Source organism: Squalius cephalus (assembly GCF_949319135.1).
Source record: "Squalius cephalus genome assembly, chromosome: 1".
Classification (NCBI taxonomy): domain Eukaryota; kingdom Metazoa; phylum Chordata; class Actinopteri; order Cypriniformes; family Leuciscidae; genus Squalius; species Squalius cephalus.
In genome coordinates this window covers 43,012,833-43,033,011 of record NC_137122.1, presented here as the reverse complement: position 1 = coordinate 43,033,011, position 20,179 = coordinate 43,012,833, and the positions used below count along the sequence as shown (strand labels likewise).

Genomic DNA, 20,179 nt, shown 5'->3' with positions numbered 1-20,179 from the left:
TGCTTAATATTTTTGTGTAAACCGTGTTACATTTATTTCCAGCATTCCTTAATGAATAGAAATTTCAAAAGAACATGCGTCCTTGCTCAATAAAAGTATTTGTTTCTTTGAAAAGAAATCTGACCGCAGTGTGTATAAAATTCTAAATCAATTATTTGAATACATATTCAAAGAATTATTATATGCTAATTAAATATGGAATCGGGAATATTTCTGACTGGCCAGTATTCGGCAGTCACATATTTCTGAGAGTTGTATTAAAGATTTATATAATACCATTATATAACTTTATCAATCTACTGACTTCCTCCTGACTTCCTTTCTCTCGTACGTTGGCAGTGTGTATTTATATTCAGTTTAAGCTTGAGTCACAATGGTACTCAGGATTTTCTTTTATCTCAACAGGGCCATGCCAGATTCTCTCGGTCAACTCGACTTCCACAGGTAACAAGCAGATTTATTGTCCATAAATTTGACTCTTTTTTTCTCATTTCTTTTAACCTTTTGATTAACACTCTCATGCTCGCACACTGGCGCCTCCCCTTGCCATAACTGTATCCTACGGCCACGTTATACACTCACCTAAAGGATTATTAGGAACACCATACTAATACTGTGTTTGACCCCCTTTCGCCTTCAGAACTGCCTTAATTCTACGTGGCATTGATTCAACAAGGTGCTGAAAGCATTCTTTAGAAATGTTGGCCCATATTGATAGGATAGCATCTTGCAGTTGATGGAGATTTGTGGGATGCACATCCAGGGCACGAAGCTCCCGTTCCACCACATCCCAAAGATGCTCTATTGGGTTGAGATCTGGTGACTGTGGGGGCCATTTTAGTACAGTGAACTCATTGTCATGTTCAAGAAACCAATTTGAAATGATTCGAGCTTTGTGACATGGTGCATTATCCTGCTGGAAGTAGCCATCAGAGGATGGGTACATGGTGGTCAAAAAGGGATGGACATGGTCAGAAACAATGCTCAGGTAGGCCGTGGCATTTCAACGATGCCCAGTTGGCACTAAGGGGCCTAAAGTGTGCCAAGAAAACATCCCCCACACCATTACACCACCACCACCAGCCTGCACAGTGGTAACAAGGCATGATGGATCCATGTTCTCATTCTGTTTACGCCAAATTCTGACTCCACCATCTGAATGTCTCAACAGAAATCGAGACTCATCAGACCAGGCAACATTTTTCCAGTCTTCAACTGTCCAATTTTGGTGAGCTCGTGCAAATTGTAGCCTCTTTTTCCTATTTGTAGTGGAGATGAGTGGTACCCGGTGGGGTCTTCTGCTGTTGTAGCCCATCCGCCTCAAGGTTGTGTGTGTTGTGGCTTCACAAATGCTTTGCTGCATACCTCGGTTGTAACGAGTGGTTATTTCAGTCAAAGTTGCTCTTCTATCAGCTTGAATCAGTCGGCCCATTCTCCTCTGACCTCTAGCATCAACAAGGCATTTTCGCCCACAGGACTGCCGCATACTGGATGTTTTTCCCTTTTCACATCATTCTTTGTAAACCCTAGAAATGGTTGTGCATGAAAATCCCAGTAACTGAGCAGATTGTGAAATACTCAGACCGGCCCGTCTGGCACCAACAACCATGCCACGCTCAAAATTGCTTAAATCACCTTTCTTTCCCATTCTGACATTCCGTTTGGAGTTCAGGAGATTGTCTTGACCAGGACCACACCCCTAAATGCATTGAAGCAACTGCCATGTGATTGGTTGATTAGATAATTGCATTAATGAGAAATTGAACAGGTGTTCCTAATAATCCTTTTGGTGAGTGTATAAGCTCCCCAATTATCAGTGTCACTTTAAACATGCAGACACTGTGTCTGTGCGACATCACAGGTGGCAGACAGCAACTCATCTGGATGTGTCTGAATCAGGTGAATTAGCAATCTGTTTGTGGCACTGACCCTCCGTCTCATTGCTGTGCCAGCTGTCTTAATGATCAGAACAGCCACACACACACACACACACACACACACACACACACACACACACACACACACACACACACACACACACACAAACCAAAGGAAGGATACAGAAGCACACTCACACAAACTCAGAAGAACACGATGACATGCACATAACAGTGACTCATAAATCATTTTGAATGTTATTTTGCGAAAGCAGAGATATCTTGAAACCCCACACAGTAAAAAGTGAGGTGGTCATAGACCTTAAAAAAGGCAGCCGTTTTCATAGATTTTTTTTTTTTTTTCAGCTCAGTATTTCATTTTTTTATGTAAATTTCTTAAGTAAACATGTCAACTTGCCAACTTGATGTCAACAAGAAGTCTTGCCATGACTTGAAATTAGCCATCCTTATAACAATGATCTATTTAGATTAAGTAGCTCTAATAACATTTCTTAATGTCACCATGAAAAAACAAAATCGACAATTCTTGTTTTTTTTTATGAAATAATGCAGTATTTGTTAAATTACTTATCCGTGCACATCATTATTATTTTTTTAACGATCCCCCTGCGCAAGGGTGGGGCAACCTGTCACTCACATCACATCACAGCAATAGCAAACCACAACCACGCAGCAAACAAATCAATTCTCCATGGACAAAATCAAGTCCCGCCCTACTTTTTTTCTTGTTGTCGAGAAGTCATCTCACTTGGATATATGTCACTATAGGGACGAAAAGACTTTCGCAAATACAAAGTTCTGTCATGAAACTATAGATGATGCAGGCTGATAAGTCCTTACCTCAATCAGCTTGCAATCACATCATTATCTATAGGGAACAGCTGATTGGTTCCTGCTTATCAGTAGTCAATGAGCTTGTAGCTCGACCTTAAAATACTTGGTCAGCATTTGCAGCGCGCTTTCATGAACCCTCCACCTTCCCCAGCTCCACCTGTGTAGATCTGCCACGAGTAATCCACGTGTGCTATATTGTACAGCAGCAGCATTTCAGCAGTGTGTTTGTGTATGTATTGGCAGTAGCAGCAATAAAATCAGCAGCAGCGTAGCAGATCTATTCCACCAAGATCAAATATATCAACATTGTCATGCCCATTACCATGCCAAACACTCAGAGAGTGGTAATGACAGAACTTCATACTGACTTTAAGTTGTATCACCTTAAAAAGAGTATATTTAGCATTTTTGATGAATGGAATCAAAAGAACTGGATTAGCTTGAAATCTTTTGTAACATTATAATGTCTTTACTTTGACTTTTTAATAATCTAATACAGCCTTACTGAATAAAAGTAGGCTATTAATTTATTTTCTTTTTAAATGTTTGACCACAAACTATTGAACTGTGGTATACATAAAGGGTTAAAGGGTCATGAAACTCTAAAATAATTCTTTTTTTTTTTTGGGAGGATTTATTGAAAACATCACATGCATATTTAACACATGAACACCCATAAGACAAAAACACATTTGTGTTTTGTTTGTTTTATAAAAAAAAGAAAAAAAATGGAGAATCATTTTAATAAAGCAATTAAGTCATCCTGATGTCACAAAACATTCCTTTAATACTTTTTTAATTTCTAAACATGGCAACCAAATCAACAACAAGGGCCAGATTTACTAACAGCTTGGGCCAACGCAAATCCTCTTTTGGCGTTAAAAAACTACTGTTAGGATTTATTAAAGACACGCAGTGGAAAATTTGCACTGAAAAGGCATGGTTATTTTTGCGGCTGACCTTATTGCATATGTAGGAGATTCCCTTTCAGACACAAAATGTATGGGAGGAGAGTATTTAAATGAATCACGCAAGGTGATTTACTAAGGTTTGCGCTGTCAATGTACTGGTGTTTGCGCCATTATTTACTGCCCCAAAAAAGCACGTCTTAAACCAAACGCTACCTGGTAGATTGCGTTGGTCATTATGAAAATGATCTGACTGCGTCTGTGTTCATTCATTTACGCGTCGTCGTCAGTAGATCACGCGCAGAACTTTCCACTCCCATCGGTGCTGTTTTGGAATCGCGGAATCGTGATCAAACGCTGATTTGCCTTGTTTAGTAAATCTGCCCCCAAAAGTGTAAAAAAGAAAGTGCCAAAAATGTCACCATACTGCTGCAAGTTGGGAAGAGGCCAAAATGGGTCACAGAACCATTTTTATCAGTGTAGGCCAAAATTCAGTAATCCCAATTTAACTGCATGGTATGCTTCTTATGAGCTCCAAAAAATAATATTAATCAAGTAGCTTACTTGCTCTATGAATCCTTTTTCTATTTATTTCTCGCACTCAAACACTCATGCATTTCCTGTGTTCTGCAAATGAACCAAAAACAATTCATAAAGCCTTTAAGGCTGTGATTATGACACATTCAAATATATTCTGCACTGGTAATACGATAAAAGAATAATAACAAATCAACCAGTGGCCTCTAAATCACATTACCTATGTTTTTATCCCTTTCTATCTCTCCTAGGAACGCTTTGCCGATTCCAAGCTACCCTTTATTGTGGAGGCAGAGCAAGAGGAGTATGCTGGACACAACCAGTGCAGGAAGCCCCTGCTGTCTGGCTTGGGTGGTCCTTCATCTCAGACTAATCTGAGTGCCATGTTAGGGGAGGAGTTTCGGCACCTTGGCATGCTCCGTCTCTGCAGATCGCCCATTAAAAGCTCCCGGGTACAAAGCCCTGCTCCTCAGATGCCACTTCACGAGGATCTGTCTCCAGGTGCAGTTCCCGCCCCAAGAATAGACAACAGCTTCTGCCACAGACCAGCCAAACTGCTCATTCCCACCCTGAACTGTGTCAGCCCTCTGGACCTGAGCCCGCGGTAAGCAGAAACCAGAATTCATTATTACTTTTTTATTATTTCATTATTTGTATTCTTTGCTTTAACTATATTTTCAGTGGCTCTACCTCTAGAAGAAAACACTCATATAAAATACTATTGATATTGACAGCAGATAATGTTGATTTTTGATGCACTAATGTCCTCATGTCTGTCCTGTAGGGTTGTCGACGGCATTGAGGATAACGAACATGCTTTTCACTTCAATGTTGAGCACAGTGAGCCATCTCCTAACACAGAGGTCAAAGGTGAGGTGGACTCTCCCTTAATATTAGACTAGTGCATTATGGTTTAGATCATATGGTTTATAAGGTTCTCAAACTTTTCTTTACTCTAATTGTCCACAACAATATTCAAAACCCCTCTTATTAAGGATATGGATTTAAAAAAAAATTATGTTTTACTCAAAATGTCTACCCGAATATATATATATTATTTATATTCATTATTATGATTCCCATGGCATTGTACAAATTTATGAATTTGCAGAATTATTACAGGTCTAGAAACACATTTTTAAAATGTATTAAATAAAATTTAAATTAGGTAAGGATTTAATCACTTCAGTCACCCCCTGAAATTCCTGAAACTAAATACTAGCAAAACATCAATATGTCAACACATGAAATTACATGCATCTTACACCTATTACTTTTAATGACCTGACAATCTGTAAGGTCATGTACAAACATTAAACGGTGTTCTGTTATTGTATAAATGTTCAAAATGTCACTTTGCATGTAAACCTTTAGTCCCATTCTGGTAGTTTATTCAGTGTGCGCATGTTATTTTCAATAGTTATCAGTGTTTTGTTGTACATGTACTGTAAACACACTGATTATGCACATTTAAGCCACCATTAATTGTACTCCTACTTTCACTGACTCTAATTATCCAAATGCATAATAATTATTATTGCTACTTTCCATTGTAAAAAATAAATAAAAAATATATATATATATATATATATATATATATATATATATATATATATATATATATATATATAAATATAGCTGCGAGCAGCGATTACGGGCCCAAGCCGGTGGCACCGCAACCCCGGTGCCTTTAGTTACCTAAAGGCACCGGGGTGGCGGTACCGCCGGCTTTGGCCCTTCATCGCTGCTTGCAGCTATATTTATATATATATATATATATATATATATATATATATATATATATATATATATATATATATATAAAAGACAGAAAATATTACTTGACTTACCTTATTCTGATTTTATGATACACTCAAAATATTCCACAACAAATCCTTTAAATTTAAAGTAAAAATAAAAATGAAAGTAAGCAGTGTTGGGCTCACGTAACCCTCTCATTAGAATCAAAATGTTTCAACATTTGCAATGTATTTGGATGCTAAACTATTCTTTATTATAGGCTTTGTTCTTCACTCGTGTTCCAATATCGACGGAAAAAATCATCCTCTTCACACGCGCAAAAATGAGCTTGAAACATCACAGTGGAGCGGTGCTTACTGTGAATGTACGAATTGTACTACTGACTATTTAGAGCAGTGTAATTTTTATATGTTAGGTTAACTATTTTATTATTATATTTTATTAAGGCTATAATGAACAGGCTGCGATGTCAAGATTGCAATGCTGGAATGTGTGTTTGTGTGTGTGTGTGTGTGTGTGTGTGTGTGTGTGTGTGTGTGTGTGTGTGTATGTGTGTGTATGTGTGTTCATGTTTTTCTATCCCGGTGGGGACTTCAACCTGAATGCACACAGACTCATGGGGACTCGTGTCACAATGGGGACCTAAATAGAGGTCCCCATGGGTAAACAAGCTTATAAATCATACAGAATGAGTTTTTTTGGAAATGTAAAAATGCAGAAAGTTTTCTGGGATAGGTAGGTTTAGGGGTAGGGTTAGTGTGAGGAGATAGAATATACAGTTTGTACAGTATAAAAACCATTAAGTCTATGGAGAGTCCCCACAAAGATAGTAAACCGTGTGTGTGTGTGTGTGTGGCGTGGGCGCGATTGAACAGTGGACACATAAAAACATACTCCGTTATTATACAGGACGACATTCAAACTGCAAAGTGTTAACTTATATTTGTGTACAGTCGCAATAAAACACAACATTGTGCTTTTGTAAAATAATTTCAAGCAATCCACCCCCCGAAAGGCGCTAATTTTAAAATGAAACTAAAATGCTCATGGCTGCACGGGCATTCATAACGGTGCGCATCCACGGCGAGGAACGAGCAGAACAGAGTGAACATTTTTCCGTTAATTCCTACTTCCATAGGAATTCATTTGAAACGCTCGCTCAACCACTATCAATGTCAGTGCGGACGAGCATATTTTACTTTCGTTTTTAAGTTGGCGATTCAAAAGCCCCCAGCGGTGTCACACGTCGATTAACCGGTGGTAAAATATTCTCACCGTCACAAACCTAGTATATTTTTATGTAGATACAATAGGCCTACCTGATTTTGAACACAAGAGGGCAGTATAGCCCTATGTATGACTTGACTTTTATGGTACTAAATAGTACAATTACTATTTTTAAACTTATAAATAATTATTAAATTGAAAAAAAAAAGAATAAAATGGGTTTAATTGTGATATTTGTATACTTTTATATAGAAATAAATGGTTTTTAATTACATTTTTAGAAGATGAGGCTTTTAGTTTCCTTTTTGTACATTACTTTAGTCCCTCACTATAGCAAAACCGTTTGAGATGTTTAATATCCGTTCACAATTTAGCATCTTTAATGCATTTTCATCATTTTGAAAAAGTTTGGTGTGAATAAAATAAACCAGTTAGGAAGAGTAGCTAAAAACTCAGAGTCTGAAATATCCAAAAAATCCACATTCAAACCAAAATATCTGACTTCCTTTTGCTCTGAGCTAATAACTGTAAATTAGAAAGTTGTCTGGCTCGGTGAGACCAATATATATTATGATTTTTGTAACTGTTGGTAAAACTAACCCCCCCACTTTTGTCAAAAGCATGTTGAAAGTGACACACTTCCTGCTGCCAGTTGGTGGCGCTATAACTTTGACTCACAATAATTACATCCATCTGATCGGCCTCTTACCACGAACACACTGCTGAAGTTTCATCAAGATCAGTTAATGTATGCATAAGTTATTCCACTTCGTGTTTCTCTTTTCTCGCCATAAATTCGTTTCCTCGCCACGGCCAAACCGTTCGAGATATCAAAAATCCGTCCGCAATTTAGAATCCTCAATGTCTTGACTTCATGCACACCGAGTTTGGTGGGGATTGGATGAATTCTCTAGGAGGAGTACTTCGCATTCCACAGCAAGCGTTTTCCAAACAACCCATAATAGCCGACTTCCTGTTGGGCTGGCGTAAAACTTGACAGAGGGAAAGTTGTTCGGCCCGATGAGATCTATATGTGTACCGAATTTCATATTAATTCATGCAAGCGTGTTTGATATATGGACCAAGTTTTCAGACCCCGTTTAAGGGGGCGCCGTTGAGCCCCCCTGCCACGCCCGTTTCTGAAACTTTTCACATGTCTACTGGCTAATAAGTGTGATGTATCTGTTGAGTTTCATCCAATTTCAAGTATGCTAAGAGTCTCAAAAGCATCCGAAAAGAATATTAAAGTTTGATGCGTTGCCACGGCAACAGTATCTAAGATATCAATAATCCTTTCACAGGTCTACATCTGCCATGTGTTTAAATTATACACATAAAGTTTGAAGCAAATCGGGTAAAAATAAGACGGTGATTTCAAAGCATTTTGAAAGTGACACACTTCCTGCTGCCAGTTGGTGGCGCTATAACTCTGACTCACAATAGTCACATCAATGTGATCGGCCTCTTACAATGAACACACTGCTGAAGTTTTATCAAGATCAGTTAATGTATGCAGAAGTTATAACACACTTCCTGTTTCCATTATTCGCCATAAATTAGTTATCTCGCCACGGCCAAACCGTTCGAGATATCAAAAATCCCCTGGCAATTTTTCATCCTCAATGTCTTGACTTCATGCTGACCGAGTTTGGAGGCGATTGGATGAATTCCCCAGGAGGAGTATTTCACATTCCATTGCATGCGTTTTCCAAACAACGTATAATAACTGACTTCCTGTTGGGCTTTTGTAAAACTTAGAGCACGAAAGTTGTTCGGCCCGATGAGATCTATATGTGTACTGAGTTTCATATTATTACATGCAAGCGTGTTTGATATATGGACCAAGATTTCGGACCCCATTCCAGGGGGCGCTGTCGAGCCCCCCTGCCACGCCCGGGTACCAGCTTCAGTCCGGCCCTGATGGCCGTGGGTTCTGACCTGTGTGCAGAGTTTCAAGAGTTTTCGAGCATGTTAAGGGCCCCAAAAGCCCCTGAAACCTTGAAAAACAAAGATTAAATGGAATAGACAAATCCCCCCCCCCCACACACACACAGACACACACAGAGAGAGAGAAAATTCTCCAGAAAATCCACATTCAAACCAAAATATCTGACTTCCTGTGGGTCTGAGGTTATGACTGTAAATTAGAAATGTGTCCTGCTTGATGAGAACAATACACCTACCAAGTTTTGTGATTCTAGGAAAAACTAAGCCTCCATTTTTGACTAAAGGTGGCGCTACTGAGCCATTCCACCACGCCCGTTTCTGAAACTTTGCACATGTCTACTGGATAATAAATGTGATGTGTCTGTCGAGTTTCATGCATTTTCAAGCATGTGAAGAGTCTCAAAAGCATCCGAAAAGAATATTAAAGTTTGATGCGTTGCCACGGCAACAGTATCTAAGATATCAATAATCCTTTCACAGGTCTACATCTGCCGTGTGTCTACATTATACACATAAAGTTTTAAGCAAATCGGGTAAAAATAAGAAAGTGATTTCAAAGCATTTTGAAAGTGACACACTTCCTGTTGCCAGTTGGTGGCGCTATAACTTTGACTCACAAAGGTCACATCCATGTGATCGGCCTCTTACAACGAATACACTGCTGAAGTTTCAGCAAGATCAGTTAATGTATGCAGAAGTTTTAATACACTTCCTGTGTCCCATTATTCGCCATAAATTCGTTTCATCGCCACGGCCAAACCATTCGAGATATCAAAAATCTGTTCGCAAGAATTCATCGTCAATGTCTTGACTTCATTCACACCGAGTTTGGCGGCGATCGGATGAATTCCCTAGGAGGAGTATTTCACATTCCATTGTATGCGTTTTCCAAACAACGTATAATAACCGACTTCCTGTTGGGCTTTTGTAAAACTTAGAGCACAAAAGTTGTGCGGCCCGATGAGATCTATATGTGTACTGAGTTTCATATTATTACATGCAAGCGTGTTTGATATATGGACCAAGATTTCGGACCCCATTCCAGGGGGCGCTGTCGAGCCCCCCTGCCACGCCCGGGTACCAGCTTCAGTCCGGCCCTGATGGCCGCGGGTTCTGACCTGTGTGCAAAGTTTCAAGAGTTTTTGAGCATGTTAAGGGCCCCAAAAGTGGCAAAAAGGCAAAAAAAAAAATAATGAAAAAAAAAAAAAAATATAGCTGCGAGCAGCGATTGCGGGCCCAAGCCGGTGGCACCGCCAACCTGGTGCCTTTAGTTACACTAAAGGCACCGGGGTGGCGGTGTCACCGGCTTGGGCCCTCCATCGCTGCTCGCAGCTATATTTATATATATATATATATATATATATATATATATATATATATATCAGACAAGTAATATTCTTTGTCTTGTCACTTAAAAAAAAAAAAAAAAAAAAATATATATATATATAATGACCTTTTTTTGGATGCTAAACTATTGTTTATTATATGCTTTGTACTTCACTCACGTTCCAATATCGAAGGGAAAAATGATCCTCTTCACATGCGCAAAAATGTCCTTGGAAAATTCACAGTGGAGCGGTGCTTACTGTGATTGTACGAATTGTACTACTGACTATTTAGAGCAGTGTAATCTTTATATGTTAGGTTGACCATTTTATTATTATATTTTATTAAGTCTATAATGAACAGGCTGCAATGTCAAGATTGCAATGCTAGTGTGTGTGTGTGTGTGTGTGTGTGTGTGTGTGTGTGTGTGTGTGTGTGTGTGTGTGTGTGTGTGTGTGTGTGTGTGTGTGTTCATGTTTTTCTGTCCCGGTGGGGACTTTAACCTGAATGCACACAGACTCATGGGGACTCGTATCACAGTGGGGACCTAAATAGAGGTCCCCATGGGTAAACAAGCTTCATACAGAATGAGTTTTTTTGGAAATGTAAAAATGCAGAAAGTTTTCAGTGATGGGTAGGTTTAGGGGTAGGGTTAGTGTAAGGATATAAAATATACAGTTTGTACAGTATAAAAATCATTAAATCTATGGAGAGTCCCCAAAAAGATAGTAAACCGTGTGTGTGTGGGTGGGTGTGTGTGTGTGGCGTGGGCGCGTTTGAACAGTGGACACATAAAAACATACTCCGTCATTATACAGGACGACATTCAAACTGCAAAGTGTTAACTTATATTTGTGTACAGTCGCAATAAAACACAACATTGTGCTTTTGTAAAATAATTTCAAGCAATCAACCCCCGAAAGGCTCTAATTTTAAAATTAAACTAAAATGCTCATGGCTGCACGGGCATTCATAACGGTGCACATCCACGGCGAGGAACGAGCAGAACAGAGTGAACTTTTTCAGTTAATTCCTACTTCCATAGGAATTAATTTGAAACGCTCGCTCAACCACTATCAATGTCAGTGTGGACGAACATATTTTACTTTCGTTTTTAAGTTGGCGATTCAAAAGCCCCCAGCGGTGTCACACGTCGATTAACCGGTGGTAAAATATTCTCACCGTCACATACCTAGTATATTTTTAAGTAGATACAATAGGCCTACCTGATTTTTAACACAAGAGGGCAGTATAGCCCTATGTATGACTTGACTTTTATGGGACTAAATAGTACAATTACTATTTTTAAACTTATAAATATTTATTAAATTGAAAAAAAAAGAATAAAACGGGTTTAGTTGTGATATTTTTATACTTTTATATAGAAATAAATGGTGTTTAATTACATTTTTAGAAGATGAGGCTTTAAGTGTTACTTTACTTTAGTCCCTCACTATAGCAAAACCGTTTGAGATGTTTAATATCCGTTCACAATTTAGCATCTTTAATGTATCTTTATCATTTTGAAAAAGTTTGGTGTGAATAAAATAAACCAGTTAGGAAGAGTAGCTAAAAACTCAGAGTCTGAAATATCCAAAAAATCCACATTCAAACCAAAATATCTGACTTCCTTTTGCTCTGAGCTAATAACTGTAAATTAGAAAGTTGTCCGGCTCGGTGAGACCAATATATGTACTGATTTTTGTAACTGTTGGTAAAACTAACCCACCCACTTTTGTCAAACGCATGTTGAAAGTGACACACTTCCTGCTGCCAGTTGGTGGCGCTATAACTTTGACTCACGATAGTTACATCCATCTGATCTGCCTCTTACCACGAACACACTGCTAAAGTTTCATCAAGATCAGTTAATGTATGCAGAAGTTATAACACTTCGTCTCCTCTCTTTTCTCGCCATAAATTTGTTTCCTCGCCACGGCCAAACCGTTCGAGATATCAAAAATCCGTCCGCAATTTAGCATTCTCAATGTCTTGACTTCATGCTGACTGAGTTTGGAGGTGATTGAATGAATTCTCTAGGAGGAGTACATCACATTCCACAGCAAGCGTTTTCCAAACAACCCATAATAGCCGACTTCCTGTTGGGCTGGCGTGAAACTTGACAGAGGGAAAGTTGTTCAGCCCGATGAAATCTATATGTGTACCGAGTTTCATATTAATTCATGCAAGCGTGTTTGATATATGGACCAAGTTTTCAGACCCTGTTCAAGAGGGCGCTGTTGAGCCCCCCTGCCACGCCCGTTTCTGAAACTTTTCACATGTCTACTGGCTAATAAGTGTTATGTGTCTGTCGAGTTTCATCCAATTTCAAGCATGCTAAGAGTTTCAAACGCATCCGAAAAGAATATTAAAATTTGATGCGTTGCCACGGCAACAGTATCTAAGATATCAATAATCCTTTCACAGGTCTACATCTGCCGTGTGTTTACATTATACACATAAAGTTTGAAGCAAATCGGGTAAAAGTAAGAGGGTGACTTCAAAGCATTTTGAAAGTGACACACTTCCTGCTGCCAGTTGGTGGCGCTATAACTTTGACTCACAATAGTCACATCCATGTGATCGGCCTCTTACAACGAATACACTGCTGAAGTTTCATCAAGATCAGTCAATGTATGCAGAAGTTATAACACACTTCCTGTGTCCCATTATTCGCCATAAATTAGTTTCCTCGCCACGGCCAAACCGTTCGAGATATCAAAAATCTGTTCGCAAGAATTCATCCTCAATGTCTTGACTTTATTCTCACCGAGTTTGGTGGCGATCGGATGAAATCCCTAGGAGGAGTATTTCACATTCCATTGTATGCGTTTTCCAAACAACGTATAATAACCGACTTCCTGTTGGGCTTTTGTAAAACTTAGAGCACGAAAGTTGTTCGGCCCGATGAGATCTATATGTGTACTGAGTTTCATATTATTACATGCAAGCGTGTTTGATTTATGGACCAAGTTTTCGGACCCCATTCCAGGGGGCGCCGTCGAGCCCCCCTGCCACGCCACGGTACCAGCTTCAGCCCGGCCCTGATGGCCGCGGGTTCTGACGTGTGTGCAAAATTTCAAGAGTTTTTGAGCATGTTAAGGGCCCCAAAAGTGTCAAAAAGGCAAAAAAAAAAATAATGAAGAAAAAAAAAAAAAATAATCCTTACGGAAACAATAGGGCCTTCGCCCTTTCAGGGCTTGGGCCCTAATAATAATCCTTACGAAAACAATAGGGCCTTCGCCCTTTCAGGGCTTGGGCCCTAATAAAAACTGCTGCAAATTCAGTTAATTCAGGTCGCAATAATCAAAAAAACAAAACAAAAAACCTGAGATCAGTGAGACTGATTCATCTGATAATATAATAGTTCTACACATGAAACTGTCAGTTTCTTACTTGTTTTGGCTCTTTTAGACCCGTTTCAGGTTGGCGCAAACCTTCTCCTTGAGACAGAGGAAGTCAGACAGAGTCTCCGTCAACTCAATGCAGAGGTATCAGAAAACACCTACTGCAAATCAACAGAAATAAAATAAGTTTTCTTATTTATGACATTTGTCACCAGTATTTGTTATTCATTAATATTCTGATATTAACATTTGAATCTGTTCCAGATGAACCACCTGAACCAGGAAGTGTCCTCACTGACCAAGGAGCTCCACGAAATGATGCAATTCCTGCATTCACACGTGACCCCACCGCACTTCACCTCCTCTTTTACTCCCTTCAGCTCTTTCAACTGTCATACATCACCCAACTGCACCAACGTGGCCTCCTCTACCGCCGACTGGCCGTCTAGGCTGGCCTTTAACATGCCGGCCGGTCCTTGCCTACAGCCAGATCCCTCTCTGAGAGATTCTTTAGGATCCAGGCACACGTGCATTTGCAGCGTCAGCCATGCCCAGGAAAGAGGCTCCGTCTTGGGGCAGGAAGGGGACATTGAGCTCCTCAATCAAGCCCCCAGCTCTCACTCAGCCTATTTTCCATGCTGCCCTGACCAGGAAAGGGTTGCTACCTTGGGTGTAGAGAGTCAGTCAAACCCATATCAGACTTCTCAGACCACACCAAACTCTCCTTATCTAGGAAACCATGTTCCCTGCACTGGCGGGTCACTCCTAGGCTTGGCGGCAGCCTTTCCGTCTAGTGGTTTGGTCCCTCAGGTTCGGAGTGGGGGTCCTGGCAACACATTGTCTCTGTGCACCCATAACATCCAGAGTCAGTCGCATCCGTCTTTAAACATACAGATGACATCTGACCTGCACTCCAGTGCACCCACACCCATCCATTTATCCGTTACACCAACCGGCCCATCAGAGCCTCTCATAACAGTCAGTTCACATTTGCATTCCGGGATTTGTAGTTCCAGCTTGCTACATTTCCCTACAGGCCTGAGACAGAATGATCTGGTGGGATCAAGTCCTGTTCACACACTTGAGCCCATCGTTTCATCCACAGGAGGGAAACAGGTGAAACCAGGACCTGCTGAGGAACGACACATTGATTAAGCCATCACTGAGCAGGAGTGAAGGACATATTAAGAAGAGTCGTCTAACATGCTCTTTCTCTGTTGCATGGATAATGCCCTAATTTTAAGCCAAATGCAATGCATTGTGGGAGCAGTGTACGTGGGTTATGCTGGATGAGCACTAGAATGTGCACAACTGTGCCTATTGTTTCAAAATTGCCACTTTTTAGATTAAAGTAGGACTTAAAGGCCAGGATGAGTCATGCTTAATTGTATTTAGGTAAAATCTGTTTCCACTGGTTGGGTTTATTTTACTTTATATGGCTTGATTTTACATGGTTTCACCGCGTAGGTTTTGCATAAGACAGTGTCCCCAAGGACTGAGTCATAGATTACGAAGAGCCAGAATCTTTTTCAAATCCTCACTTTAAAACTCTTTCAGTTTGAAAACCTTTAAAATGTATCTAATTGCATGATATAATAATATATTATTTCCCTGGCATTTTCAAGTCTGCTAAAGGGACAGTTCACCCCAAACTTTTGTCATCATTTACTCACCCTCATGTTGTTTCTTTTGTGGAACATAAAAGAAGATCATTTGAGAAATGTCTTTTTTTGTTGTCATACAATAGAAGTCAATAGTAACCAGAATTGTTTGGTTTCCAACATCCTTTAAAATAACTTATTTTATATATAGTTGTATAAGTTTACCAAAAACTACTTGAATTGTTTGTCTCTTACATGCAGAATGTTTATAAAAGCATGTGCAGAACGATATACATTTATTTTTGTTGCTGATCCTCTTTTTTCATCGTCAGAAACTACACTTTCTCTACATACAGTATATCTTTTTCTGGGCCTGTTTCATGCCTATATTGTTAAATAAATCTTCCATTTCCTTATTTCTCGGTTGTGCCTGCCTAAATTAAATGCTTTGCGATTGTAAAAAAAAATAAAAATGAATTTGCCTGTTGAAAATGCCCTCTTCAGGGAATAAACCATTTTCACCATTGCTCATTTAATGGAGTAAGGTTTGATTGGCCCATTACACGAGAAACCAGGTTGTCCTCCTTTAAATAAAGAACAGATTGTATTGGCTGTTAATTAAGCTGCTTTGAGGCTGATTGGCTCATCAAATAAAATAAAAAATCTCAATAGGTTGAAAGATACAGTACAGTGTCTTCCATTAATACAGTACTGGCAACCTTGGTAAATATGAGCAATATATATATATATAATTTTTATTTTTTGCTGTTTATCTTCTTGGTCTTTCATCTGAAATATTCACCAAATCTAACCTTTAATTATGTATAGGCTTTACACTGTCACATATAATTTTCATAGAAACTATCCGAAATCTACATGGTAACTGTTTATTTATTATGTAACATCAGAACCATTAACCTATCCTTACTGTACATCTAAGTAAACATACATAATGGAAAAATCTAGTTTAAACAACACATACTGAGATGGTTAGGTTGCACATATCTTCTCCAAAGAGATGTTTCTTTAGACGCCCACCATCTCGCTCTTTCTGTCTACATCAGGGCTCCAGACACATCATTAGCCACAGGAGGCTACCCACACATGCTGTTTGGTTGTGGGAAAATCTTAACAACCTGTTATCTCTCAGCTCCTCCCCAGGCCCATGAATGCCTCATGTCAACATTTCATAAAGGATATATATATACCTATTTGTAGACTGTGCATCTTTTTCTGTTGTTTTAATCTGAAATGCAGCTGGATCATTGGCTGATGGAATAGAGTCTTGCCAGTATATGAAAAGATAAGGTATAAAGCATAGGCCTATTGTAATTTGTTTGTGTCGTATTCATTTATTGAACTCAATATTTTTTCTGATAATGAGTACAAACAGTTGCTGTGTGTAAAATTAGCACATTATTAATGGCATAAAGCAGTTGAGAAATTGTCAGCATAGCCTGAGTACTCGCCACCTACGCACAACTTTAATGACACGCTGCTCGCCGATTGTACATACACCGCTGGGCGGTAGACTAATTAGCATGTTTGTTGCATCTATCACACTATAGATAGATCAGATTCCAGTTGAAACAAGTAGGCCTATGTGAGAGTAAGAAGAACTAAATAAAGGAATATCAGGAAAATACAATTACGGGAGTTTTCAGCATATAAAACATGCGTAATGAAACTATTCTAGGGAGGAGTCTTTACCTCAGTGGTCCTCAACCAGGATGGCATAAAACATTTAAATGTAAAATATATTATATTATTAATCAATTAAAATGATTTGTATTTAACCAAATACACTGCTGAACAATAACTAATTTGTGATTTCTTAGCCAATTAAAAGCAAGAGATAACAAAAATGTAACCTGTCATTTAGACGGGTCAGAAGAACAAAAAAACTGTTAGCCTATTACACTTGACATTCTGTCCCCTCTCTTCTAAAATGATGGATACGCCCAACAAGGTCTCCTCCCCCTCTATTTTAATTGTTTTAATTGAAGAACAAACCGTTCTTGAAATTTCAAAGGAATCGTGTTTAGGCTAATTAAATGCAATATATTATCGTATTAGGCCACTCACTGTTTCTGTTAATAGCACTGATCTATATAATGTCATTCTATATAGATCAGTGGTTAATAGACAGTTTGAAAACAAGCAGATTTGTCGTATAATTATAGCAGAAATATTAGAAATTGTGTTGGACAACTGAGGGCCTGAGTAAAAAAGGTTGAGGACCATTGCGTTACTTTACCTTACAGAAACCAGACAGCGTTTTAAGCATGGTTTTAAGAGAGAGAGAAAAAAACGGGTCTATTAAAAGTTTAATTGGCCTGTAGCGCCCCAGCTCGGTGATTACTGGTTAGTACATAACCTTCAGCCACATTCAGAGCTGATCTTGTTTTCATGCACTTGTTTTGATCTGGCAACACAAGGGTCCGTTTTTTAAGCACTTGTCTACAGATCAAAACTAAAGTATTTGATACGGCCGTGCTTCTAATCATAGATGGCTTCTAATAACCACTGTGGAGAGGCCATCTTACCTTGTTATTGTTATATCAATATCTATGCCAGGGGTGGGCAAACTACGGCCCGCGGGCCACATAAAAGTTAGGCTGTTTAATCCGGCCCGTCGAGTATTTAAAAAATTGTCTTAAGATCGCATTCATTTTGCCTTTTTCTTGCAATACTTTGCGTTATATATATATATATATATATATATATATATATATATATATATATATATATATATATATATATATATATATATTGCGTTGCATATATTTGACAATCGGAATATCAGATATTTCATGCCATAGCTAACAAATGTAAAAAAGGAAAAATGACATAAAAGCAGATCATCATTCATTCAGCGCTGTTGTGGCTGCGGTGTGTCACGTAACAAGCTAGACGCGTCACCATGGAAACCAAACAGACAGCAACTTAAGCGCATAGACTTGGTGCACTTTATTTTTATTTTTTTTGAAAACTCACAGAAAAAAAAAAAAAAGTTTGGTAACCGCTTGCACGCATGTTTAGTTTTTCCTTTGATTTGTCTGCTATTTAGTTTTGCTACTCTGGATTTGTGGATGTATCCTCCTTTATCGCCCGGCTTTCGACTAGCCTACAGAACCCGGTTTTGTTCATTAAATGTTCTGATCTGCCTTTGCTTTTTATGTTTTATTTTATTATACTTAAAATAAATTTGTATATTCGTTTATTTCGGGGTTTTTTTTTTCCACAAATGTATGACTTTTGGAAGTGCAAATTGATTGCCATGCAGTTTTAATAAAGTTGAATTAACGTAACCTTCTGTCATTTTTACTCTTCTAAGTGTACACTTTGGTGTTTTGTTTCTAATTTACGGTTAGGCCCATTAAATAATAATAAGGATAAACAATATTTAAAAAGTATAGGCTATAATTATCGAACATCTGACTAATTAAAAATTAACCTCAAAACATAACATGCTAAATGGGGGATATCTAGCATAAAAAAATGTATTGTCAGAATGTCGTCTCTCAGTTGTTGAATTTCGCGCAGACGTTGCCACAACGTAAATGTGTTTGCTCAGCCCGATCTCATGAAAGTGCGAATACCACGAATTGTTTTTGTAGTTGTTATGAAACGCAGTTTTCGCGTGCATATGATACGCACTTAAAGGGATAGTTCGCCCAAAAATTAAAATTCGGTCATCATTTACTCACCCTCAAGTTGTTTCAGACCTGTATGAATTTCTTTTTTCTGCTGAACACAAAAGAAGATATTTTGAAAAATGTCGGTAACCAAACAGTTGATGGACCCCATTGACTTCCATAGTATTTTTTTTTCCTACTATGGAAGTCAATGGGGTCCATCAACTGTTTGGTTACCGACATTTTTCAAAATATCTTCTTTTGTGTTCAGCAGAAAAAAGAAATTCATACAGGTTTGAAACAACTTGAGGGTGAGTAAATGATGACCGAATTTTAATTTTTGGGCGAACTATCCCTTTAATGGAGTGTAATAGGCACGCACTCCGCACCCCTAATCCTAACCAAGGGGTTTACAGTGCGCAGCATATGCACGCAAAAAAATTTTTTTTGGCATATAAATGGCACGAGAAATAAAATTTGTGGTATAGATACGCACTTTCATGAGATCGTGTTTCATAATCTGCTACTGGGCCGGCCCTCTGTCAAATTTTAAAACCCAGTGTGGCCCTTGAGCCAAAAAGTTTGCCCACCCCTGATCTATGCCCACAGAGTCCTGTGGGTCCTCAAATGACTGTGGTTGTCAAGTGTTTAAAGTTTTGTTTATATAGTTTATTATTATAAAAGAGAAATTAAGTTAATTTCAGACAAATGGGTAAATTACAAATAACAAATAAAATAGTCTAAAATCATGCTTAATCTTCAAGACACTGACATTACATGCGATGGTAATGACTTTTTTAACGTACTGTTTATATATGACTATTATACAATTGATTAATTTTGTAGATTTAAGCTTTATTTTTATATTTTCAGTTTGAATTTTATTTTTAGTTATGTGGTTTTGTAATTTTTTTATAGTTTTTTATTATTATGTTTATGTTTTACAATTCAGCCCTAAGTAAGTTTTTTTTCTTCTTTTTTTTCTTTCAGTTTTTAGTCATTTTAGTACATAAACTTAGACTTATTCATTTCATTATGCTGCCAGTGCAACATTTCTTATTTTCTTTTCTTTTTTTTAAGTTTATCTTTACGTGTAGACTTATATTTATATTTTTATTTTATTTCAGTTTTTATTTATTTAGTTAGTTTAAAAAG

The 20,179-nt window shown here is 38.3% G+C and overlaps 1 protein-coding gene across 1 annotated transcript in view; it reads left to right on the top strand.

Annotated features, from left to right (window-relative positions):
- kcnh4a (potassium voltage-gated channel, subfamily H (eag-related), member 4a) overlaps positions 1-15,867 on the top strand; it is a 40,276-nt gene extending 24,409 nt beyond the window's left edge. Inside the window, exons 13-17 of the mRNA XM_079874957.1 lie at positions 406-444; positions 4,429-4,781; positions 4,962-5,047; positions 13,853-13,929; positions 14,050-15,867. Of these exons, the coding sequence (XP_079731083.1) occupies positions 406-444; positions 4,429-4,781; positions 4,962-5,047; positions 13,853-13,929; positions 14,050-14,940 (1,446 nt within the window). The 3' untranslated portion in view covers positions 14,941-15,867. The remainder of the gene's footprint in view (positions 1-405; positions 445-4,428; positions 4,782-4,961; positions 5,048-13,852; positions 13,930-14,049) is intronic.
- The last annotated feature ends 4,312 nt before the right edge of the window (positions 15,868-20,179 follow it).